Source organism: Netta rufina (genome assembly GCF_964035555.1).
Source record: "Netta rufina genome assembly, chromosome: 1".
Taxonomy (NCBI): Eukaryota; Metazoa; Chordata; class Aves; order Anseriformes; family Anatidae; genus Netta; species Netta rufina.
In genome coordinates this window covers 127,983,334-128,009,143 of record NC_140123.1, presented here as the reverse complement: position 1 = coordinate 128,009,143, position 25,810 = coordinate 127,983,334, and the positions used below count along the sequence as shown (strand labels likewise).

Below are 25,810 nucleotides of genomic sequence, written 5' to 3'. Positions count from 1 at the left end.
TGAATAACATGCATAAATAAAGCATAAGCCATACATATTAAATGAGCACAAACAAGGCTATTTATTTAAAGCTAGGGTGTTATGGAAAAAAAGGATTTACTCAAGTAAATAAAAATAATATAAGGATCAAATTATTAACAGCATGCACTTCCACTTTGTCTACCTTTTGAATGTTTGAATTGGTAGGTTTATTTTCAAGTGAATGAATTTACGTTATCAAAAGAAAAGTAAACTACGCATGAGAGCCAAATCAAACATGTGGTAGGCAGAATCAGTAAATCTTATTATTACAAGAATCTAACTCTTCCTAACAAAGTAAACATTAGCAGCAGTAGGTTTTCGTGGAAGAGCAAAATGCAGCAGCTGTTGAAATTAAAGAAACGCTTTGTCCAGGAATTTGACAGTACTTCAGCAACAACACAAACACCAAGATTCTGATCTTTGGGTCCAGCAATCATCATGAGTTAATCAAGAAACTTTTTAAACGCTTTTCCTAACACCTTGACCTTTTTGTTCAATTTGTCCATTCTTTTTCTATTCTCCTTTTTTTTTTTTCTTTTAAACCTATTCAGTCCCAATCTCCACCTCAAATTTCTCCTCCACCATTAGGCTTCTACCTTTGATGCCGTGATTATTTGTCCAACTTGTCCCAGTTCCTTCTCTCCTATTGCCACACACAACAAAGGCAAATAGTAGGAAGCAAGCATTGAGGTGAAAATACAAGGTGCTGTCACTTGTTTTATCCCTGTTCTCAATCCCACTCAGTTTCCCCACCAATTTCAACTTATCCCAGCTAAAATACTTCAATGCTCACCAACTAAGGAATGATATGCAAATTTGCTACCATGACATTTTAAAGATAAGAATTGTGTTACAGTCTTCCATAATTAAAAAGAAAACACTGCCAAAATACAGCTTATGATTAACATATTTTACTTGGTATATACACAGGTCTCCAAACAAATTAGGTCATAGAAAGACAGTTTAGGTAGTGTTAAGTAACCACCTAAGCAACTGTTTACATGTTGTATGTCTTTGCTGGTTTTGCCTCCTCCAGCTCAGCATCCAACCAGCGGTATCTGCGGTGACGGCGCAGAACTTCAATTGCTTTTTGTTCTAGAGGTGTTGGTTGAATACCCAGGTCTTCCAAACCAGGAAGGTCAGGAAATGTCATGTCTGTTATGTGAAACTTTAAGAAGAAATGAAAAGGGAAAAAAGAGTAGGAATTAACAGAATGAATAGCGTTAACACCCAATGCAATTTTTAACACGCAGAAGTATTGTGTATTCACACCTGAGGTTACCGTTTTTCTTTTCCAAACACATACTAGCATGAATCTCTAGTACTAGAAACATTTTAATATGTCTCAAAACAATTTTCTACACATGACAGCTCTTCAGAGATTCAACTGCAGTTCTGAGGCTGTTGATAAAGGGCTATTTCCCCTAAGAAAGAAGACTTCATTACAATACATTCCCACATCTTGCAGTAGATCTGAAGAACTATTTAAAGAAAAGTGGACTCAGCCACCTCTGTGTCATTCCCTGCTCACCAACTGTAATTTTGGCACAATTTTTTTTCTTGGGAGGATGAAAAGAATTAACATGGCCCTACAAAACTATGGCCTAATCATACAATGTATGAAGTACCTATTGTACTTAACTAGGAGATACAGATGCTCTGTACCGTACCGCTGCCAAAAAAAAAAAAATAAATCCTTCAGACTTCAGATTTAGATTCAGGGATAAATGAGATATGCAGAAAGGTTTTTCATTCTCTCTCCATACCAGTAAGATTACCGAATTGAAACCATGAAATTAGGCCAAACTTGTATGTAAACGTATATTTGAACTGCAAGTATGCATCCTGCTTTCTCAAGAAAATGTGTGTTGAATTACTGTCTTTAGTATCTGCTTTTCTCTGCTTATGGTTAGAACAGGGTTCTATACAGGACAAATATTTAATTCTATTAACTTACTTTCAACGCAAATGACCTGTACCTTAGAAAAGTGAGATTTCTCTTACAGTGCTATTTCTTAAAAGGTCTAAGTCAATCATCTATTTTTGTGTACAGATCGCTTACAGGTGAAAAGCTGGAAAAGAGGGGAGTGATCAGACACGGGAAACAGAGAACCTTTCATATTACCCATACTACAGCTGAATTGCAGTATTTTGAGTCAACTGGTACAGGCTTATTTCACAAAAATCTATGAACTACGAAGGCAGCTAGAATTAAAGTTTTCATGAGGTAGTATGTCTACCTCCTGTGTCAATATCGTCAATAGAACTACAGTGCCAACTCCCTCTGACATGAGGATTGTATTAGTGGTTTAGAAAGTGGAAAAAAGCTTTTATCTATACCATGAATAAACTTATTTCCTCTATTATATATACTGTCCACGTTTTTTCACAATTAATTTCCATCGGGAATAGAAAATTACTGTTTATTTTACAGATAGAGAAATGCAAAGAGGAAAGTTAATTCCTGACAGCTATTCAATGAGCAGCTCTAAGGACAAGACTTAACTCTTCCAGATTCTTGGTTGTCCCAGAATTTTAGAGACAGTGTACTATCAGGTTATAATAGGCTACTGTTAAGCTTTTTGTCCAACCCCATTCACATACTCTGAGAATTAGGAATTTTAATACTCTGAGAACTTAAGAATGAACACAAAGTTTCAACACCTCCACCAGAAATGCATTCAAATATTAAGCAAGAATTTTGTCTGTATTTAGTGTAGTTCAACTTGAGTTTTTTAAAAAATGACACTGTCTAGGTGGTGTAAGTGATTTTAATGCAGATATAGGAACATAAACTCACTGTTACCTAATTTTAATAGTGTTTGCTGGGCAAAGAAGAGGAGAGGTAATGCATGCAGCCCTGATCATTTAACACATATGAATGTTGGGCATTCACTTTTCACCACATTACCATGCTACTACCACTAATTATATAGCTCTTTGCCAGTTGTTTTGACCACTTTCTTAAACTTATTTAAAGAAAAATGTTAACTATTCTTCCTCCACCAATACTATCAGAAAAACTACATCCTAATGATACCTTTAAAAAAAAATCCAGTTAGTCTCTCTCTCTCTCACTTAACCTTTTTAAGACTACAAGTGTTAAATTGTTGTACACCATTCAAACAGCCTGAAGTTAATTCTTCACAATCAAACTCTAGCTAGTGAACTTACTGAAATACTGTACCACACGATGTACACACATTTCAGCACTCCTTGAACATAGAACTACAAAGTGGAAGTTACAAATACAAACATTCCCCCCAAAAAATTTGAAAGTTATTCTTCACTTACCCGGTCTACTTTGTCTCGTGTTAACCATGGTTCAAATGGACTGAGCTCAAAGAATCTTGCAACTAAACTGCAATCAGGAAGAGTTGCAAAATTATAGTCATTATGCCAATACACAGAAAAAAAAATAAGATCTCGGAAGAATATTACACACTTTATAGTGTGCTCTGCTTGTGCAAAGCTACAAAATCATTAACGCAATGAACATGTCGGCAAATAATTTCTTAGCTGTGTTTCTGGTAACTTTAACTGTTTGCTACTGAATTATTCAACCTCCTACTTTTCTACTTCATAAGGGGATGGAAGGGTAGATATCTAGAAGTAAAACTGAGTGTTGTTAGTAGGTGGAGAAAGTAAACATATCCAATTTGTTACACACCGGAGGGTTCAGTCCTTCCCCTGCCTTTCCTCCAAACTCTTTTCCCTAATAGCTTAGGCAGTAATCCAATTAGTCACAAAGTTTGATTCAGTGCCTCCATGGGAAAACATGCTTGCTGACAACTAAATGATTTAACAGCCATATAAACAAGATGACGGAATCTGGAACAATCTACATCTATAAAAAGGATGAGTATTAGCGTATTTGCAGTTTCCAGAAATCAAATGTCCCTTGAAAGCAAGTGAATCTGGCAGAGAAAAAAAATACTACAGTTCTTGCTCGATGATTCAGGACCAAGAGTATTCCAAGGTAGAACCTCTTACTGAAACGCTCATCTTGCAGACTAGGATAGTATAAAGTTACTAAACATAAACATAACTAGGCTTATTTGCCTTACAGACATGCTCTTTTCTCAAAAATATGAAATACCACTTAGTTTAGCCCATAAAGAAAAACATGTAACATGGACTGCAGCTAATGTGAGCTAATAAGAATAATACACACCCACGTAGCTACTTTTTAACAAGCTTCTCTATGTCATCTATCCATGTTAAATAGAGGACTCTACAACTGTTGCATCTATTTCTGAATTGGCTGAAGATGTTCTTCTACAATTATTCATCATCTGCTACATGAACCTAATAGTTCATTAGTAGATTGATAAAAGGGTTCTAGACTTCTCTTCAGTTATTTAGCTTGTATTGTACTAAAATGAGGGAGGATCAGCACCCAAACACTGACACATCTACCAAGCAGAGGATTATATTCTGAAATGGAATTTCCTGTTTGCAGGTAGCTCTGTAAAAGGATGCCCAATTATACCTTAAGGACTAAACTTTTTCATGCACTATTACTCTGTAAATATGATTCTGCAGATCAGCTTCTCTCCTGAGTGCTCTAAAGAAACAAAACACACAGCTACACAGGTTGTTCTGTACATGCAAGCAGAACCTTTACAACTCATCCACTGTAGTCAACTGAAGTCATGCTACAGCTTTCTTTTTCTATTTTCCTATTTGTTACTATCTTCTAAAAGATGTTCCTCTCCTCATATTAAAAAAAAAAAAAAAAAAGCTTGCTCAAATGCACTTCTTAAATTCCCAGGCCAACAACTCAACAAAAACCTACCTCCATCACTAGTTGAAATGAATACCAAGGGCTGAACTAGAAAGTCAAGTCAATACCCATAGACACCCCTATCTCAATTCTATTTCCAGTATGGCAGTGCTCAACAGACTGGAGGGACAGCTAACAGTAGCTGTACTGCACAAAGCATCTGTCAGGGCTATGGTCAGCAGCATACACAGTTTTTCCCTGTGGTACTATTAGAAGTTTGTTCAATTTGCTACTGAGTGTCTCCACTTTGGACCTTTTACTAATCTGTGGCTCAGAAAAAGCAAGGCCATTCAATAACTCTGGATAAATAGTTAAGTTTACTACAACTCCACTTTTTATTCAGTAGCTCATCAAGGTCAAGCCTGTGCCTGAGCAGAAGACTCAAAATTAACAAACATGTACTTGGGGAAAGCCAGTTTCTACAATCCTACAATGTTAAGTAGCAATTAACAGTACTAATAGTAAATGACCAACGCAATCGTTATTTACACTTCTATGCTGCTTGAAAAGTTCTTAGGAAAGGAAGGGTTCCACTTACTGATACAGAGGACGTGGAAGTGGATATGGAAAAAAGGTTCGGAAGGAAACTGCATATATATATTCTACCAGGTCATGAAGAAGGTAGCGATAAGGTCTGAAAGAAAGAGCAATAAACATTATAGTTAAATTAGGTGTACTTAAACATTTGCAGTAAGAGAAAAATTAGCAAGCCACACATACATTAAGCCTACCAAGGGCCTATATTATTCAGCATAAATTATTTGTCAGGTTTGTCAGTTACCTCACAAGAAGTGAAAAAATTTTTGTTCTTAAAATTCCACATTGTTTGAAATAAGCACATTAATTTAGAAAAACATATAATCAGATGTCAGCGATAGTAACTATACACATCATGAATTACAAAATTGTTTTATCATAGTTTTGGATATCCCTACCAAGGTGTTGGCAGCAGGGAAATGCTGAAGCGGCCTCTGTGTAAAGAGTTCAGGTGTTGCCCCATGCTCAGACACTCATCTCTAACAGACCCACTGTAGGTCACAGATAAGCCCATCAGACAAGTTGGTGGTGCCTCTGTGAAAATATATTAAAGAGGGACCTTGACAGACTTGAGAGATGGGCCTGTGTGAACCTCAAGAGATTCAACAAAGCACAAGGTCCTACATCTGGGTCAGGGCAGTCCCAAGCACAAACACACGTTTGATCTGTGAAGGGAAGAAGTGTGTCTGAAACAGCAGAGAGAACAACAATATCAAAGGTGGTGGTGGCTCTAGGCACTGGAGCATAGATTACTCAACAACCAATGGGGAAGATCATCATAAAGGAGGAGAAAAATGTGTAGATGAAGGAATGGCAGAAAGGAGCTGCTACAGACTGAACCCATATGGCATTCCCCAACCCTCTGTACCACTCGGAGATGCAATAGAGGAGTCAGAAGTGAAGCAGAGCCAGGGAAAAGATTAGATGGGGTTTCTTTTGTTTGTTTTGTCTTTATTTCACAATGCCCAAATTTATTTTAATTAGCAATAAATGAATTTTCCACAAGTAAAATCTGTTTTGCTTATGACAGTAACTGGGTAAACTATCTCCCTGTCTTTACCTCAACCCACAAGGTTTTTCATTTTATTGTTTTCCCTTGTCCTGTTGAGCAGGAGGAAGAGTAAGTGGCCAGGTGTACGGGTATCTGATTGCAGGACTAGGCTAGCCCATCAGTCATACTGAATAAAATGTATGATGTGTGCTTCTAAATCACACTCTTAACGCGCCTCCTCCATGTAACAAGTGACTCAAATTCTGATTGCAATACACTAAGCACTGGGATAAGATTGAATCTGTAGAAGCCCAGTTAACACTTTGTAATACAAGAAAGCCAAAAAGCTAGAAAGCAAACACCAAAAATTAATAAAGGTTTCTAAGGTAGCAAATAGCTGCAAGGAAACTAATTTGCTTGCCTTTGAGAGACTAAGAACATGCTGTTCTCTTTGAGAGCAAGAGGAAGAAACCAAGGTAAATTCCCCAAAAGATTGCATTCACCCTCTCAAAATGGAGGGATAGAAACAGTCAGGCTCTAGTACACCTGCAGTTGTTCAAGAGAAACACATACCACTGGGAGTTCCTATTCTTTTCTTGTTCAGACTTCATCTTGGCATTTAAATACTCCATTTTTCTAGATGCCTTGAACTGAAACAATTACCTACCTTGGCTTTCAAGGCAACTTGCCGGTATACATTTTGAAAAATCTTCATAAGTACACACTAGAGCACACTACTAAGCTCTGACGTATCATTTTGTGTTTCAGCCTTCAAAATTACATGCTGCAGATCATGATTCAAAGAAACAATGAACAAACAGAAGTGTGAGTCTCCTAATGTTTTGTTGTATTTTTCAGATAAGGCAGAGACTTCAGTGAAATGACAACCATCTTGAGACTGACTCCTTCACAGGTAGAATCATCCTAAAAGTAAGACTCTGTAGCTTTTCATCTGAAAATGAATTACTGCTGCAATCTAAAATCCCATATAAACAAAGAGTAAGTAACAGCTAGAGTAAGACTATGTAAAACTCCAGAAACCCTTGGCTACGATATGAAAAACATCAATTTCACTCTGATAAACCAAATATCTCAAGGATATCAATGTTTGAGGTTGCATGAATGAAAACTGAGCCTTCAATAGCTCAGGTTCAATAGCCTGCAATGTTCTTTGGAGAGAATACAAATGCAAATAAACAAAATTTGTTGTTAGGTGTTAGAAAAGAGAAAAATGCTAAATTACTACTACTATAGTTTCTAAAGGCAAATTAGGGCAAAACAATCTACTGTATATACCTTAAAGGTAGGCCAGCATATTTGGGAGAATTCAAATGAATTCAACGCTCCAAACTCCTTGTTGACTTCATCCAGGTGGATGAATTATATAGCCTGATAAAGATCTGGATTTATGAAGTTACACAGGAGTACCAGACACCAAGTTTTTGCTTTATACTTAAACATCCTAATGCCTATCCAAAGCTAGTAAAATAAGCCAAATCTTGATATTCAATCTTGATAGTTAAAATCCACAGATATGCGTAAGGTAGCACTATATAATAAAATGCAAAAATAAAGACTAGTGCTTTTGTTCCTTTATAAATTCCCAAACATCAACAATGCAACTTTACCAAGAAAAAAATTACTACAAGTGTCTACACCAACCACAAAACCAGCCGACAGCAAGCTGTTACCATCCAAGACAAAAGACTGAGTAAATGGATGAAGAAAAACCAGTGACATTTGAGAAGAACTGAACAGAGAAGAACAGAACAGAGAAAAAACATACAAAATCTTCAGTTGTTCAGGCGTTGCAATGCTACCACCAGCTGCCATAGTTGAAACTCTATTCCACCATATAGTAGGAGAGGGAGAAGCATTCTTTTACTACATGTAAATTAATATTTTAAACTCAAGCTGTTAACTCCCTTTAAAAAAAAAAGGAAGAAAGAGTGCTTCACACAGCTTTAATCAAGGGTTATGTTGCAGAGTTCCTTTGGTTTTCCAACACTGATTTGAGTCTTCAGTTTAGACTATCACTTATTCAAAAGCTTTTCAGTCACTGTTAGGTGCCTGAAACTCTGTATTCCTTGCAGCAACAGCCTGGCATCCTTGCTTAAATTCCTGCCTCTGAAACCTAGGTGTTGAACCCCTGGCCTTCTCCAAATTGCCAAAAAATGAGACTTTGAAACTGCAAGAATACAAGGTTTAGCCAACTGCCCTTGCATTTGGTTGCAAATATTGTTCTATTTAGTGTGCAGTTCTCAGTTTCTCCTGCTGCTGGAGTAGTTACTTCTGCCGAGACAGGGGTGAGGCTGAAAATTATTTTGCTAGTTTTTAAACAGAAGTCCTTCAGCCTGATTTAAAAAAAAAAAAAAAAAAAAAAAAAAAAGCTGCTGCCTTTTCAAGAACATCAGCATACTACACACCTAAACCGGCTACTAGAACAGCATCTTCCTCAATAGCTCAGTTACATCACAACAGTGAAAGATAAACTAGTAATAATCTCTGCTCTACAGTGACAGCATCAAAAAATGAATATGGAAGGAACAATAAAGTCTCAGATACGCCTTCTGCAAAATCCAGTACGTTTTCAGGAATAACCGTATGACTGATTTCAGTGCCACATACTGAAACACGAAGCCATTACCTTGGCATTTAGCAGGTCATCTTTCCTTATTACTAATGACCTATTCTGACTTGGAGCATTTATAAATAAATATTCCAAGGGATCCACTGGCTTTATCCATTCTTATTCAAGGTGATTTCCAGATAGTTTCAGTAGCATTTTCCCTAAAGCTGTTTTGTCTGGTGTATTTTAAAAAGACTGGGTTATTTTTTTTGTGTGTGCACATACATAACATTAAGTGCAATGGGGCCCAAACTAGGATTTTCAGAGTACTCACAACAACAGCTTGAGTCATTTTTCCTCCCAAAAAGGAGGTGGAATTTATTGCAGCTCAAACTGTGTGCATGGATGGAGAAATTAAATGTACTGTGCAGCATGCCAAAAAATGACACCAAAAAGAAGTACTTCAGATAATTAAAATCAGAAAAGTAACCTACCCAGCCAAGGCGTATGTTTTTCCTTTAGCGTCAGGATCCTTAATTGCATTAATAATTGCCTTTGCTACATCAACCACCTGCGAGAAACAATAACAACAGATAATTACCAACAGAAAACATAAATGCATGCACACACTCTTCTTCAAGAGTGATTTATGGGGAGAAAGAAAAATAGAAAAAGACACACAGGATTTGAGATTGTCTTGCTTTTAGGAAAACTTACATATACTGGTTGCTTAGCTGTTTTTTTGCCCATTGAAATAAGAGGCACACCACCAAACCAGCGCATGTCTGACAGAGAGAAACAAATATAACTTGAGAATAAGATCTGTGAATCATTTCAGCAGGCAAATAACCAATACATGTTGCACAACACCGAGTGTGGATCTCTTCTGAAAAAAAAATTGATTAAAAAAATTGGAAATAATTATCCCCCACATTCAACTTTCTTATCAACAACCATGGGAAGGCTATGCTTGCTGTTCACCTAAAGTGGTTCAGAGATATCTCAACTTTGCAAGCCAGAAACAGCTTCTACTCTCTGCTGTCTAGATTGTCAGGACAATCTAAAAAAAACCAAAACAAAACAAAAAAAAGTAGTAGCATATAAAATCAAACAGCAAAGTCTAATTAGATTGAGGAAGAATTCAGGCTCTACCATTTCACCATAGGATGATTATTATTCTTCTGTTACACATCTTCAATAAAGTAAAATACAGTAAATTTCTGATTTAAAAAAAAAAAAAAAAATCAACTCTCTACTCCCCAAAAGTAAAATGCATTTTCCCTCTGTTCTCCACAAATATATATACATACCCGACACGGTTTTATTATTTCAAGAATACATACTCGCATAATGATTGAGAAAACGGTCTTCCCTCCCAAACATCTCAGCAGGCTTCATAATTATAGCATCTGGAAATTCTTCCCTCACTGCTTTCTCTCCAACAGCCTGTCATTCAATTAAAGTGATCACATGAATTAGATCCCTTCCAGATAGACCAAAAGATGATACCTTTTCAGAATTTACAGCATCCTGACTATAGCACTCAGGAACTCATCAGCAGCAGTACAAAATTATTTGTATCTGAGTCATTTATTTTTGAGATGCTAAGTTAAGTTCTCAAAGACTGTCCCAAAAGTCCCATAGAAACGTAGATAAGTTATTTCATTTGAGATACAACAGTCTCATTAGTGAAGGAATGCATGTTAAAAGCGATGAAGTTCAAAAACAAAGAAGCCTGATCTAAGTACTTCTCTATCTTATGTTAAAACAGAGATTGAAAACAAAAAAAAACAACATAATGTTTAAATAAGCCCTACTGTATTATTAAAACACTCGAAGAATTGCTTAAGTAGACTAAAAAAAAACTTCAGAAGCAGCTGTTTTCCCCATGGGACTGGTCAATACAATAAGGCCTACATATATATATATATATATATCCCCTATAAACTCATTACACACTGAGAGCCACCAAATTTTAACTGTGTTTAAAAAACATCTATTATAAGCAAGGCAACAGAGTCCAGCATGCAGGATAAAACAAAAGGATACCAAAAACAGATTTTTTTTGTAGCAGTAGAATTATAATCTGTTCTTGCACAAGGGTCTGTAACTCTGATTTTTTGTTTTTGCAGAATTCATTTCGGCATCATCTACTTACTTCCATTTACTAGGTCAGCCTTAGATGTAAAACGTAATATCAGATCTCAAACCACCACCAAACTCCTTCCTAACAACAGTAATTGTAGATGCAAAGATACCCAAGGACAGAAGAAACGAGTAGTTTGTAGGAATACAAGATCTATTTCCCTTCAAAGTACATGAAAAACGTAGGAGGATTTCTAGCCCCAGTAAGCACAGTAACATAATTCCTCAGATGAAGACAAAATTCCATAGAAGAATGATTTCATACAGTGATTTCCTTCAAACAGACTCAGTTGGAAAAAAGACAAAAAGTAGGCTTTCTGAAAAAATCTTCAAAGTTATTCTAGACTTACCTTATTCCTCAGGTATTTGGAAGGACTCTTCAAGCTTGCATTCAGGTGAGAGATATGAACGAGTGTTTCCACACCAGCTTCCCTAGTTATCTGGGCAATACTTTTAGGAATATTTACAAATTCATCTTCAAAACTGAAGTTTCTAGAACAAGCCAAAAACAAATTTTAATTTAAGAGTGACCAATAGTGGTTGCCTACCAACCAAGAGCAATCATTACATATTACTTGAATATATTTCAAAAAACTATCAATGCTCCTCATTAGAAAGTTTAAGTTTGTGAGATATTCTTCTCATAAGAAGAAGTGAAATGCAACAGTGATCTTCAATTACAGCAATAGTACTGCCTTCTTCATCTGGTAAGATCAAATCAGTATGAAAAAATCTCTTGCCCACTCATCTGGGACAAGTAGAAAACCATTCCCAAGACAAAACATTTTCTTTTGTTTGAAAAAAGTGCTGCATTTCAAAATCTGATCAAAACTGTCTTTTTACAACACCTGTTCAAAAACTGACTTTGTTTGATGCACTCAATTACATTAAAAAGAAACACAAATTCTGAGTAGCCTAAGTTAGGACAGATGCTAGGCATTAAGAAAGTGGACGAAAACAGACCAAAGAACTCACAGGTGCTTATGCAAATGGAAAATTTTACATTGACAGAACAGCTACGACTATTCCATTGCAGCTGACAGAGGACTTCAAAAGGAAGGGTGAAGGAAGAAAAAAAATATACTCTACTCACTTCATAACATTCAAGGGGCCAAAGTTAGTGGGGTTCAACTGTAATCTAGTTTTGCATCTGATCAAGAACAATACAGAAGCTCAGTCTCCAAGCTATAGCCTAGCAACAATCCCAAAATTCCTTCCAACTATACCAAAACTGCAAGGAAGCGAACTGGCTTCTCATGTCTTTATATTGTCCTTGTAAGCACCCCACTCCATCTTTTCCATTTGATTCTGAGTAAAAAACATTTTTATTACTCTGAATGCCTCTCTCAAATGCCTCTCCCTCTATCCTTATCTACTCTCACAGCTCTTCAGATCCCACTGGAGTCTAAAGAAAGCCTTAAAAATAAAAAGTTATTTTTGACCCTTCAATAGCTAATCTGATCCTGGGAACCATTACTCCTGTTCTACTCACAAAAATAGATTTTAGAAACACAGAAGAATGACCAACATCCCTCCTGTAACTATGGAGTTTTCAAACAACATAGTATACACAGATCATACTGTATACTAATACAAGGCAAGGAGGAAAGTATTTAATGGCAGGCTTTACTTCTCCCTCCTCCCTTCCCACTCCAATCTCCACTTCTAATCTTAATCTTCTTTTTTTTTCCTGCTCATGTTTCTCACAGACTTTGGGATGATTACAATGGTTAGTGTGACCTCATGTTTAACAGGCCACAGAATTTTATCACAGGGTTCCAGCACCACCATTGATATCAACATAGCAGATAAAATACACCTAAGGACCTCTGAGAAACACAGTAGCAAATTTTCAAACACTTAGAAGTCTTTAAGGTGTACTGACTCCTCTGTTTTTGACAATGCTGAAATTGACCAGAGCGACACAATTCTTTTATTTGGTTTTGATAGTTTCATTCTAGTTTAAAAAAACAATGTGTTGTTGTTTCGCTTACTTTCACTAAAAAAGGAACTCTCCCATACACAAATCATACTTTTTATGAGTCCAGAAACGTTAAGGGAGAAAGAACATTTCTGAATGATAAATGGAGATTACATTGTCCTTTGGCCAACTGCACAGGCTTTTTCTTCCTTTGCTTCCACATTATGAAGAAATTGTTGCTGTTAGAACAGCAATAATAAACAATACGTAATAGTCTTAGGTTGTTTTTGTATGTTTTTACCTACACCCCAAAGTCTGAAGACGACAAAAAAAAAAAAACCTTGTCAGATACACAAAGTTAGTTTAGATTTTTTTCCCCAACTAAACTATTTTATAGACTCCAAGAGTGGGATAAGGAGCTAAGTGACTATCAGGAAAAAGAAAAAAAAAGCACCTCTAAGAGTTTGAATACAAAATCAAAGAGTCTCACAGAAGTTATGTATAATACTTGACCAGACAAGAAACAGCTGAAATTGGTGCTTGCCAAGAGACACACTATTTTAGGAAAAGTAATTGTAGAACTTAGGGCAACACCGACAAGTGACTATTAACCAAAAATAGTGCAACACAACAGAAGCATTAGGCTTTTAAGTATAGGTGAAACCAAGATCTACAATTGATTCTGTCTGCCATGACAGCAAGATTATGTTAAAAGACAAACCACATAGTTAATGAGTTTTTGTCTGGCAGTGCTGCAGTAACAAGGTTTTATTTAAAGTTGGAAAACTGCATGCATGAAAAAAAAAAAAAAAAAGAACCACCAACGAAACACAGAAACAGGCTACTATGTGCATTTTCAACCTGAATTATGTGAGGTGTTTTTTTAAATGGATTTCAAGAAAGAGCTACTTAAAAAATTATTACCAAAAATGCTTATGTAGCTAAAAGCATCTGTGCCAAACTGTCAAAGAACTGTTAATCATAATAGGGACTCTCCATAGCTATTCCTGTTCATTAACATTTACCAGAGAATAGGAAAACCTTGATCATAGCTTATTATAGTAGGCTACAATCCATCATTACCACAAAGTTGCAGGATGTAAGCCAACTTCTTTAACAAAGTAAATGAGTCCACAGAAAGTGGAAGCCTCCACGAGATACAGAAAGGGACCCACCAAACATCAGGAAGGTGTGCAAAAGAAGTTTAACTCTCAAGCAAAACAAAAACCGTACACTAGAAAATTACAGAAATAATTTACTTCTCAGGAGCAGATCATAACCACATTTTAAAACATTAAACATTTAAAGTGGAAGAAGTTTTATATGCAGGATTTCAGTTTTGCCTTTTCATGTAAGGCAAAAATAAGGTGTCACTGCATACTGTACATGTGCTGTAAAAAGTGGCTACAATATCCAATACCTGTTGCAAATCTATGCATATAGGTGAAAAAAATTTACTTTGTTTCCCATTCTTTTCCAACAAGATTAATGACCACATTGCTGTGCTCCACGGCTCTTCGGATAGAGTCTTTGTCCTTACAGTCCCACTCCTGTAACCAGAAAATGGGAAAGAGATGAGATAATGTGTAAAAAGGCATAATCAAAGAAAGCTCTTTCCCATCATTTCCATTTACAGGCTAAAGAATAGCAGGAGTTCTGACTTTGAGAATGATTAACAGACTTCCTTGTATAGCAGTGGTATTATATTTGATCTGAAGCCAAAGTAAAAGACTTACTAAGAAGAGAAGTTGCCCCAGGTCACCCATTGGTCGCAGATACATGAGGTCGTACTGATCACAGCGATAGGGTATGATTACTTGAGATCCAATGCGACCTAAGCATTCCAAAAAATTTCATTTATTTTAAACTACTACATACCTAAGTAGATGAACCTAGGAACTTACAGATTTTTTTCTTTGTCCCTGGCATTAAAGAACAACACATACACATAACTATCTCAAATATTATCTGCAAAGCTGAAAGTAGCAAAGAAAGAAGTTACTGAACTTAACATATAATTTTGATTCTTAAGCAGGTAGATACTTGAATACTTGAGTGAATTAATGATCTAGTAAGACAGAAAATAAAAAACGCAGTGCATACTATAAACACAGTACAATACATAAAAATGTGTCACACCTAAGGATATTTGCATTTTTAGAAGGCGGATGGAGAGAAGGAAAAACAAAATGCAAGAGTTATTTTCTGGAACTCAAAATCAAAAGGACAACTCTAAAGAATTCCAATCAAACTTCTGCAAGCTATTTACTATGGTGTGCTAACAATGCCAAAATCAGAAGAATCAAATACATGCTGTACATCTTCTCAGAGCTGTATTCTACAGACTGGAAAAACATTATGTGAATGAGAATGACTGGTCTTAATGTCTATAACAATCTTCAAATGCTTCTATATTTTCGAGATTAAAACTGCTTTTACTGATTGCTGCATCTTGGCGCTTTACTAAAGCAAATACTATGAAGGAATGATGCAAAACACTTTTGTACTGCTGCATTTTTAAGATCCAAAATGCTAAAGCCTTCTAGATTAATCTGTAACCTAATGAAAAAATTGAGCTTGGTTAAGCACTTAAACTTTTAATTAGTACTCCTGGAGAACATTACCTAAACGATTGACAACATAGCGTCCTAAGAAACCTGTAGCCCCAAAGACAGTGGCCACAATGCCACTAACAGAGGATCGTCCACTTCTTCCATGAGGTATCACTGCATGATGAATGTGGCGGTGCTGCTGCAACGCAGATGGAGCTGCAGCTAAGGCAGAAATCCCAGGGCCTGAAACACAAAATGGAAGAGAGCATGTGATACAAGCTAAAATTTATCAGTGTCAAACCATAGTTAAAAATACTTTCTCATTACAGACCTATATTTTTTTAATTATTTTTAGGTTTTGTTTTTGTTTTTTCCCCTTTCTCTGTTAGAAAGGTTTCCCATGCCAGGATATTTCAGAGACAGCTGGATAGGTCAGAGGACAAGGAGCATGAGGGAGGTGTGGATAAAAACTGAAGTCCAAACTAAGACACAGAAGGAGCAGACTAGGGCTATCGGTTCCTAAACAGCAAGTAAAGCTTAACTGGCTAGCACTAGTATTTGATGTATGAGGTGAGACACAGAGGTTAAGCAAATAAAAACTACTTGCTACAGGCAGGTCCCTTCTGAGTACATCCACATCCTGCTCCTAGACTTGAGATCTATGAGACAAAGACGTCAAGCTCATTCTAGATGTGCTTAAACCAGCCTTTTTATCTCAGTCTAAATATAGCAGACTCAAACATTGGAAGAGGCAGCAGTCCTCCTGTAACACAGCTCTAGAGTGCAGGGAGACAAATAGATACAAAGAGGCAGTTCCACGATGCACAGTATATTGACTCAAAGTCCTTTTCTCAAGGAGCTACAAAGAGTTGAAACCGCAGAAACAGCAGATCACTATAATATTGAAATAAATTGACAAGATACCTCAAAAAGGAAGTTTGGAGAGGACATACATTCATTCTCTTCAATCAGGTTAGCCAAAGGAAACAAGGAATCTATCTACTCATAGAAGATTTTTGAAATTGGAAGCGTGTTGTGCTACTACATGGCTCTGTTCATAAAAAGAAAGGAATGGATGAAATGTAGAGCATATAACAACACCACAGACATCCTGCTGTTAACAATAGCAGACTGCAGCAGCTGTCGATGAGAAAAAAAGAAAAAAAAAAAAACGAAGAAAAACAGTAACTGACCTTCCAACTTCAAATAAATCATGACCACAAGCACTTCATGGGCAAGCAAGTTTCATCTTCCCCACATAAAACTACGCAAAAATAACCACAGTAAAAACAGTAAGACTAGTAGTTGATACCAGAATCTGATGATTATGGGATTTTTAAAAATCCACTTGTACACTGACGGAGGCAATTTTAATCAGATATAGTTAGGTACTGCCAGTTGAGACAGCGGCACTGATGCCACAGCCACAGTGTTAATACGATAAAAAGTACAAGGTATGCTTGGAGGTGAATTATATTTTATTAGGTCAGATGATAACACTCAAACCAGAAAATCCAGCAAGACTTCAGTGCTCAAGACCTGCAAAAAATCCAGCAAGACCTGTGCCCAAAGGTTTGTCTATCCCTCCTCTCTTCACACTGTACAAACTGGAAAAAAAAAATAAAGATGCCACAAACATCTACAACTTTGTCCTGAAAGGCAGTTTGACAAACACTTAATTAAATAAAGCACAAACATTCATTTGGACTTTTCAAATTAATCTAATATGCTTATAAACTGTACCCTAACTGGCTGATAGAAACAGGACAAAATAACGTATTACCTACATAAAACTCACGTTTATGACTTTTTGAAAAGCAACTCTCCTACACGAAAAAAGGCCCGATCTCAGGAACACTTAAACAGCATGGTACCTGGCTCAAAGTAGCAGATATGCTACTGCATTTCAGGTTCTTAACGTGATGCAGTAGGCTCATATTAAACTTTGCAATACCTCAAATTGACTTCTAAGAAACATACCAATTCATCACTGCCATATTCCCACTTATCTTCACCCTCTACTTTTTCTACTATACAGTTAATTCAACACTGCCCTCTAAAGTCTCTGTTTTCACTTCTGGAGAAGTACAGTGATGGTGAAAGCAGTCATTTCAGTGAATTTCCAATACAGCATATCATAAACAAATTACCAAGCTGCCAATACAATGTCACCTACCACAAAATACACCAATATGCAGCCTATATAGGTTCTTTGGTACACAAAGAAAAGCTGTATAAAATACTATGTCACTAATTTTCAAAAGTGTTTTGTTATACAGTTATTCTGTTTTTTTGATGATAACTGCAACAACTGAACTCTCAGCCTAAAAATTTACCCACGTTTTTATGCTCAAAAATACTTCAGATACTTGGGGAGGGGACTTTCTTTTTTAAAAAAAGTATCTTTTAAACAACAACAAAGTAAATCTGCGTATGTAAACAGGAGTGTGTATTGAATACTCTGTACAGAATAAAGCCCGTATGTAATGTAACAGGTGGCTAGAAAGTGGAGATCAGTTAAGCCCAGTACAAGTGCAAATATAAAGGATAATATTAAGGCAGATCATTGGATGAACATGTCACATAAATTCTTGTAATGTTCCAATAACTTCTGGATACTTATTTTTAGGATAAGCAAACCTACATAAAAATGATTGGGTTCTTCAAAACCAGATACCTTTAGCTCCAAAAAGCTGCACAGCCTGCTGAGATGGTAAAATAGAAAGCTTGATGACCAACCATCCTTCTCAATACCCTGTTCACATACACTCCTCTTTCCAAAGGCTTAAGTGGAAAAAAAAAAAAAAAAAAAAAAAAAAAAAAAAAAAAGAACACAGTATTCTAGTTACAAAACTAACCAACACTCTCTCTGTTATGGTTCACTAGGAACAGTTCAGTCCTTAAAACATAAAACCTAAACCCAACAGTATTCTAGTCTACTACTAGTACCTTTCAAACAGAATATTATTAAATAGTTCTACCCATGTCTTTTTTTCGTTCTTACAATCTGAAAAATTTCTGCATGTCTTCCAACGTTTTTATGGGTTCTTTGCTGTTATTTCTGCAAAAATACGTGACAACAGGCTCTTCGTGATACTATCACTGTCATATTTGTAAATAACACCTCCTTATTGTCTTGTATTCTCCCACTTGTTGGTGCTTGCCTTACACTGTAAGCTCTTTAGCAGTGTACACCTTTTCTTGTTCCGTAATTATTCAGGATCCATCATAACATATCATAACCTATGGCCACACGCCCAATTATTACTACATTAAAAAAAAAAAAAAAAAAAAAAAAATTAAGGGATATCCATGAGACTCAAACAAAACAAACTAGGAAGATCCTCGCACTAGATTCACAACCAGTAAAGGACCTTCTGTATGGCGTGCAGCCCTGCCAAAATACAACCCCTAGTAACCGAGGACAACATAACTTAAAAGACCCGTACAGCTTTCATAACCCACGTTACTATTTCCACTACTTAAAGCTTTCTGTCCCATGCTCACGCGTACCCCAGACTTGACGAAGGGTCCTCACCAAGCAGAGCCCCCTTGGCACTCACAGCTTGTCTTTACAAGCTTTACCCGAAGCACTCTGAGTGCTGTTTTGAATCAAATAAACACCAACGGCAAACCACAACCGCGTTTCTCTCGAGACGTCCCGCTGCTGCGGTTAACAGCGCGTTAAGCCCCCGCCGCACCCCCACCCCCGGCCGCGCTCACCTGCCCTTGGCAGCCACAGGCCGCGGGCCGACCGAGGGCGCAGCGCCGCCGCCGCCATCTTGCCGCTCAGCCCACAACCCCCCGCGGCCGACGGCGGGCGGGCAGGGCCAAGCGCTCCGTATGGGGGGGACGGGGGGGGGTGGAATGGCTGCGCGGTGCCCTGTGAGCATGCGCAGGGCTTGGTCATGGCGGCGGGGCGGGGAGGCGGTGAGGGTGGAAATGAGGCAGGGCAGCAGCTGAGCCGCCGTAACTTCGGTCGCCGCTGAGCTGGCTGGTTGAAAACATTCTCAGTAATAATCGCACACACCTTCAGTTACCTGGCCTCCTTATATTAGTCTTCAACGGGGATTAAGCTATGACGTGATTAGAGTCAACCACCCTGCAGTTCCCAGCTCCTCCTCTCGCCTCAGCGTTGCACTGAGATATTTTCCCCCTAAGCAAGTGCCGTTGTGGATCTTGCATCGTGGTCACACGCAGGGCACTCTAAATCTGCCACCTGCACTATTATAGCTTCGTTTTTCCCAGGAGCTCCCATTGCTTTTTAGTCTGTATGGAATACAAATGGCTGTTACTGCAAAAGCTGGTTTACACCGCTGTAACCGCTGCGCCTACTCACTAAAATGGTTTTAAAACATCAACAAAGTAAAAGGAAGAGTGGAGATTATTTCTGGAGATTATTTGATGCAGATTCTAAAATACTGACACAAACCCAAAGTAGCAGTTCTGCCAGAGATGGCGTGTAGCAAGTGACTGGGGCTTTGGGGCAAAAACCTGGATGCTCTGCACACACTGGCCATCTCCAGTTCTCAGCCACAGTGCACTTTTATGTCTAGCAAGTAGCCAGGTGCATACCAAACTGAATGTGTGCATCTTTTGCTGGTAGCTTGGGAATTACAGTGCAGCTCCTGACTGCCTCCTATCCCCAAACTATGCCCTCTTCCCCTTCATCATGCATGACGGTCTCGCCACAGCTTTTCTGAGTGGCCCAGCCTGCCTCTTCTCCTTTGGGAAATCTCATTTGTAGTGCTGTGGTACAGAAAAGCCTACTGTCAATCTGCAAATGCAGTTCTTGCCCATGGAAAGCAGTGGGAACTTACTTTCTGCATGTCACCCAGGCATGTTATTCTTGACATAACTCAGAGACTCTTGCTGTGGAGACTTGACCCCTGCTTGTTTTGTACAGTGACATAAATCACTTCCACAGAAAGTAATTTTATAACAAATTCAAAGATAGGACTAGAAAAAGAAGGATGAATTAAGGCTAAGGCAATGGAGTACAAATCAGGAGATGTCTTCCACTCCAGACTTACTACTGCCTTTGGCTCTGATTTTAGGAGAGATGAGATGAACCAGAGCTCTGTGGTTTCTACTCTCCATTTTTGAAGGAACATTTTCCTATCTTAGCAGTGCTATTGTAGGGATAAGATGTGCCAGTTGAGCAAAGATGCTAATGTGTTACAATGATGTAATAAAAAAAAAAAAAAAAAAAAAAAAAAAAAAAGCACTAAGGTAATGGACACATCCTACTTGTTACATCTCCAGTTACAAGTTAACTAGGTTAAATGTGCAATTTACAGAGAGCTGAATTTGATTTAATAAAAAATATGTGGAACATCATAATGCTGATTAAGGACTATCTTACTGTATTTGAATCCCAGGGAGGTTAGAGCCAAACATCTAAAAGTAGCCTCGGGGCTAATGATTGCCTAAAATGTGTGAGGATTTTTTCAGAGTCCCATACTGAGTGTCTGGTGTCTCTCAGCGATCTCCCACATCACCAAAAGGCAGGCTAGCTGCAAGTGCTGAATTTAAGGGCTGGCAGGTGTAAATAGCGTGCCACCATTTTTATACAAACCTGCACCCTCGATCTCCTTGTGGCCTTACTGCTGTTAGGGAAATACTATTATCACTTTGACTTCTGGCTGGAGCAAGGTAAAAGGGAGACCAAAGTGCCTGTCTGGTGGGAACAATCCAACACCTTAGCTATAAAACTATCCTTTGAATGCTCAGTGTTTCGTTTGTTAACTCCATTGGAAATTGTTTGATTTGTAAGATGTTACATAATTTCCCCAAGGTGTTAACTTGCACTCCATACATAGGAGTGAATGTCAGAAATGTCATTACATTTCTGTATGCAAGTAAACATACAAACATACACATGCTGTTGAGATCTTTGTGTAATAGGTTGTTTCCTGTGATGCTGCACATAAATTTGACTGAGAGGAAGCTAGACTATATACTGCAGATGGCAGAAGGGGATCAGAGCATTGCGAGTGGAACCAGTGCAGGGTTAGCACTCTGGAGACCTAGGGTGTGCTCCCAGTCTTGCTGCTGCTCTGCTCTGTGACATATGGAAGTGGTGTCACATTCTCATATCTCAGCTTTCTCATCCATTAAGTCTAATAATGCTATCTAATTAAGGAAACACTTAGAAATAGACTAATGAAAAGCACTATATTAGAACAAAGTATTTATGTTGTTATTTGTTGATTTTATTTCCTGTAGATAGCATATTTTTTGAGGTTAATATCCCAATCCTACAGCATCCTCTGTTTATATAGAATTATAACTTTTAGAATGATTTTGAGCTTTTTTTTTTTTTTTTTTTTTTTTTTGAAGAGTGGTCGCCTAAGTTACTCCAGGCTCCCTAGAAGTAATTTTTCTCATAATACACAACAATAAATAACTAAGAAAAAAATGTGACCATCTCACATTAAGATACAGATAAACAAAATATTTTAGCATTGACATAAAGGCCTGCTTTTAGATAAATTGAAAGATACAGCATATTAAGTTCAGCCTCAGTTGAAATTAATGTTAGATCTAGATGTGGGGCCTCTGAAACAGAAAGGGGAAGAGGAATGTGAGGGCACACAGCAATCACATCTTTTGGAGCTGGGTAGAAGGTGTGGAGGTATGGGATGCCTGCATCATGGATGTGAATCTGCGGCTCCTTTGCTCCAGTGATAACCCCAGGGAAAACAGTGAGCATCTTTTAGCCTGCAGTCCTTCAACTAAAACTGGGATGTAAGCTAGCAGATAGCTGAAACTTGCACTTACCTGGACCCCCCTCAGCACATTTGACACAGTGCCTGAGTCCAATAGTCTCTAATTAGTTGCTTTTAGATGTTCCACATGTGTAGGTTTTCATGCTTAATAACAGATTTAGTTAGCTGAAGTTATATGAAGTTACATGGGGTTTTCATTTAGCAGAATGATACAGCCTTGTACTTAAATCACAATACAAGTAGAAATTATATTTGTGATATAGCGCTGAATCACAATAGAAACCTGATTCTTAATAAGGCTCTCTACAGCATGCTTACCATCATAGTGGTGGGCATCATCAGTTCATAGAATCATAGACTCATAGAATGGCTTGGGTTTTAAGGGCCCTTAAAGACCCTCTAGTTCCACCCCCCCTGCTGTCAGGTTGCCCAGGGCCTTATCCAACTAGGTGTTGAACACCTCCAGGGATGGGCCATCCACAACTTCTCTGGGCAACCTGTTCCAGTGTCTCACCATCCCCTCTGAGTGAAGAATTTCCTCATAACGTAGAATCTAAATCTCCCTTTCTTTAGTTTAAAACCACTCCCCCTTCTCCTGTCACTGTCTGGTCAAGCAAAAAAGTTGCTCCCCATCTTTTTTATAAGCTGCCATTATGTATTGAGAAGCTGCAATGAGGTCACCCCAGAGCCTTCTCTTTACCAGGCTGAATATCCCCAGCTCTCTCAGCCTTCCTTCATAGGAGAAGTGCTTCAGCCCTCTGATCAAATTCATGGCCCTCCTCTGGACCCGCTCTAACAGATCCACATCAAGATCCTGACCTCCACTATCTCATGATCTCTGCATTCCAGGCTGTCTCCAACCTTCACATCCTCAACCAGTCCTTCATTGTTAGTAAGAACAAGGTCCAGTAGCACACTTCTCCTCATTGGCTTGTCCACCACCTGCATCAGAAAGGTATCTTCAGGAACCTCATGGACCTTGCAATGTTGCTTATCCAACAAATATCAGAATGATTGAAGTCCCCCTTTATATATTTCATCTCTGATACATAAATCTTAATTTCCAGTAACTCTTCCAATGGCCTGATCTGATAAGAGACTGACTCTCAGGGTAGACCAGGATGAATGAATATTCCTTTACAGTTTGGCCCAATGACAACAAAACATCTCTGGGGCTTCCATTTCCATGTATCCTCTTGCTGAATTGTACTGACAGAACTATTTTTCTTGGTCCCCTTTGCTCTCCAGCAAGGTAGGCTTCAAGGCACCTCACTCTGGGTGGAATTAATTGAGCTGCTTTTTTTTTTTTTTTTTTTTTTTTCGGATTTAAAGGAACGCAGTCAACTTGAAAATTAATTTTTTCAAAGTAAATTAAATAAAAAGAATGACAGGTACCATATCTGTTCTTGAGTCTTAGCATTTTGTACATCAAGTTGGAAGCATTTTCTCCCACTTCTAGCAATATGGAACAACCAAATAAATTAGGAAATTGGACAAGAAGATTAAGTGATTGAAAAAGATATAAAAATATATGTCAAGAATACAAAATGCATAATAGAAAATTCAAATTCCCCTCGTGGCTACTGTTGTAATCTTATGTGGGTTTTGTAACATAAATAAAGGAAAAACATTCATGGAAAAGAGAACATCTATGTAGTTGACAACATTCTTGTATTTCACTGCACCTGTAGCCAAGCCCTCATAGGAATATTAATCAACATTCTGCAGCAGTAGTGCTGTGGACTAGAAATTCTGTAGCCTTTTGTGATACTCCAAAAACAAATTTAAGATTTAATAAATGCAATGGGATAAGACAACATGTGGCTGTTAGCGTTAGGTTGGAGGTTGGACTCGATGACCTTGAGGTCTCTTCCAACCTAGAAAAATTCTGTGAAAAAAAAATTCTGTAAATTCTGTGAAAATTTACTGAAGTGCACTTCATAGACAGGTTCACTGAAATCAACAGAGAAATCCTGAACTGTAAAATTAACCACCTGCATAAAACTTTGCAGGATTTGGAGCATTAAAAATTTGCATTCTCTTTCTCAACACTATTGAATAATACTAGTGATATAATGTCTGCTCAGTTAATTGTACTTTATAATAATTGCATATATTTTATATATATATATATATTTATTTAATATGCATATATTTTGTAATAATTGCAATTGTTACAGGATAATTTATATTGAAAATGAAAAACAAAATAAAACAAACAAACCAGAAAATTCCTCTGGAAAAAGATGAACATCAAAACTAAGTTATTTCAAAAACTTAATTAGAACTCATATTTGAAAGAGGCATTTTTTGGAGTTAAAACATTGAATTAGGATTTCCCAATCCTTTATAAATGTGAGTGTAATATTTTCAGCTGAATGAATTAAAAAAATAAAAAAAAAATAGTACAGGCTCTCCCTACAGAGACATCCTATATTTTTTATGCTTATATTTTCACTGAGACAGAGATTTTTTGGAAGACTTTCATTTTCTTTGAAAAATCCCAGTTTCAGTGTGAGTCTGTCTATAAGCACATCAAAGTGTAAAGCTACCAAATTAAATTCTTACTTTGGTGAAAAATTGAAAATCCCATATTTCCATAATACACTACATACTGTCAACAATTATTTTATTTTCATATCCATTCCTTTCTTGTATTTTTATTATGATATTCACCAATATCTGGTAATACAGTCTGGTTACAGAGCAGAAAACTCTGTAAAATAAATTGTTATATTCCTGAAGGCATGAAAGAAGAAAATGGGATGGTAAAAAATGTATGGTGTTTTTTTATTATTATTATGATTTTGTATGTGCACCTGCATGTAGAAAAAAAAAAAAAAAAAAAAAAAAAAAAAAAGAAATCAAGAAAGAGGATTGTGTCTTGTTAAATATTTTAAAGAAAGTTACACCTTTTCCTTGGTAAATTTGCTAATAAAAAAAATAATAATAATGCTCTTTGCTACTTAATACCAGATTGCACAACACAACTTTGGGTTCTTCTCACAGCTTAATTCTAGATCTACCATCCCATCAGTACAGAAACATATCTGTTGCTTACATACTATAGTTCCTGCTGCTTTGCAGTAAGGAATTTGTTGACTAAATAAAGGAGAGCAAAATTCTTCAGTTTCTTGTACTGCAAATTGGGTAAGGACATGCAGAGAACTGAGACATAGAATTCCTTATCTATGTATGTTTCTTATCAGCCAAAATAAATCACTGTGTACTTTTTTTCAGACTATGTTCCTCAGTGCTTAATAGCATTATCCTTTACAAAAGCCAGGACGATTTTAATTAAGATTTAGTCTGCAAATCCAAACCAAGTAATTTCAATTTGAAGCTAGGCCTGAGTAAAGACTTAAGCCCCTCAGTGAAGTTGCCCTGGTTTCTTACCAAAGTAACTACAAAAGTTAATTTCCTGTACGCAAGGGCTTGGATGTCAAAGGTGAATATTTCCAGCAGCATGTATAGTTCAGTCTGCATCTCTGTGTAGCCACCACATATTTAAAATTTTAACTGAGCATTCTTTTTAGTTGTGATACCAATCTTCTGGT

The 25,810-nt window shown here is 37.3% G+C and overlaps 1 protein-coding gene across 1 annotated transcript; it reads right to left on the bottom strand.

The window, feature by feature from the left end:
* Window positions 1-910: 910 nt before the first annotated feature.
* NDUFA9 (NADH:ubiquinone oxidoreductase subunit A9) lies at window positions 911-19,366 on the bottom strand. The gene is made up of 11 exons (XM_084288741.1): window positions 19,246-19,366; window positions 15,595-15,765; window positions 14,707-14,804; window positions 14,429-14,520; window positions 11,400-11,541; window positions 10,248-10,350; window positions 9,622-9,689; window positions 9,399-9,475; window positions 5,346-5,441; window positions 3,316-3,382; window positions 911-1,189 (listed from the first exon to the last, which is right to left on the bottom strand). The coding sequence occupies exons 1-11, from the start codon at window positions 19,301-19,303 to the stop codon at window positions 1,019-1,021; spliced, it is 1,143 nt and encodes a 380-aa protein (XP_084144867.1). The 5' UTR covers window positions 19,304-19,366; the 3' UTR covers window positions 911-1,018.
* Window positions 19,367-25,810: the final 6,444 nt, after the last annotated feature.

Excerpts from the sequence above, each read along its gene's own strand:
- NDUFA9 (XM_084288741.1), bottom strand. The coding sequence starts at position 19,303 with ATGGCGGCGGCGGCGCTGCGCCCTCGGTCGGCCCGCGGCCTGTGGCTG. Across the intron at positions 9,690-10,247 it reads TTTTCTCAATCATTATGCGA|ACATGCGCTGGTTTGGTGGT; the intron begins GTATGTATTCTT and ends TCTCTCTGTCAG. Across the intron at positions 1,190-3,315 it reads CACGAGACAAAGTAGACCGG|TTTCACATAACAGACATGAC; the intron begins GTAAGTGAAGAA and ends TTCTTCTTAAAG.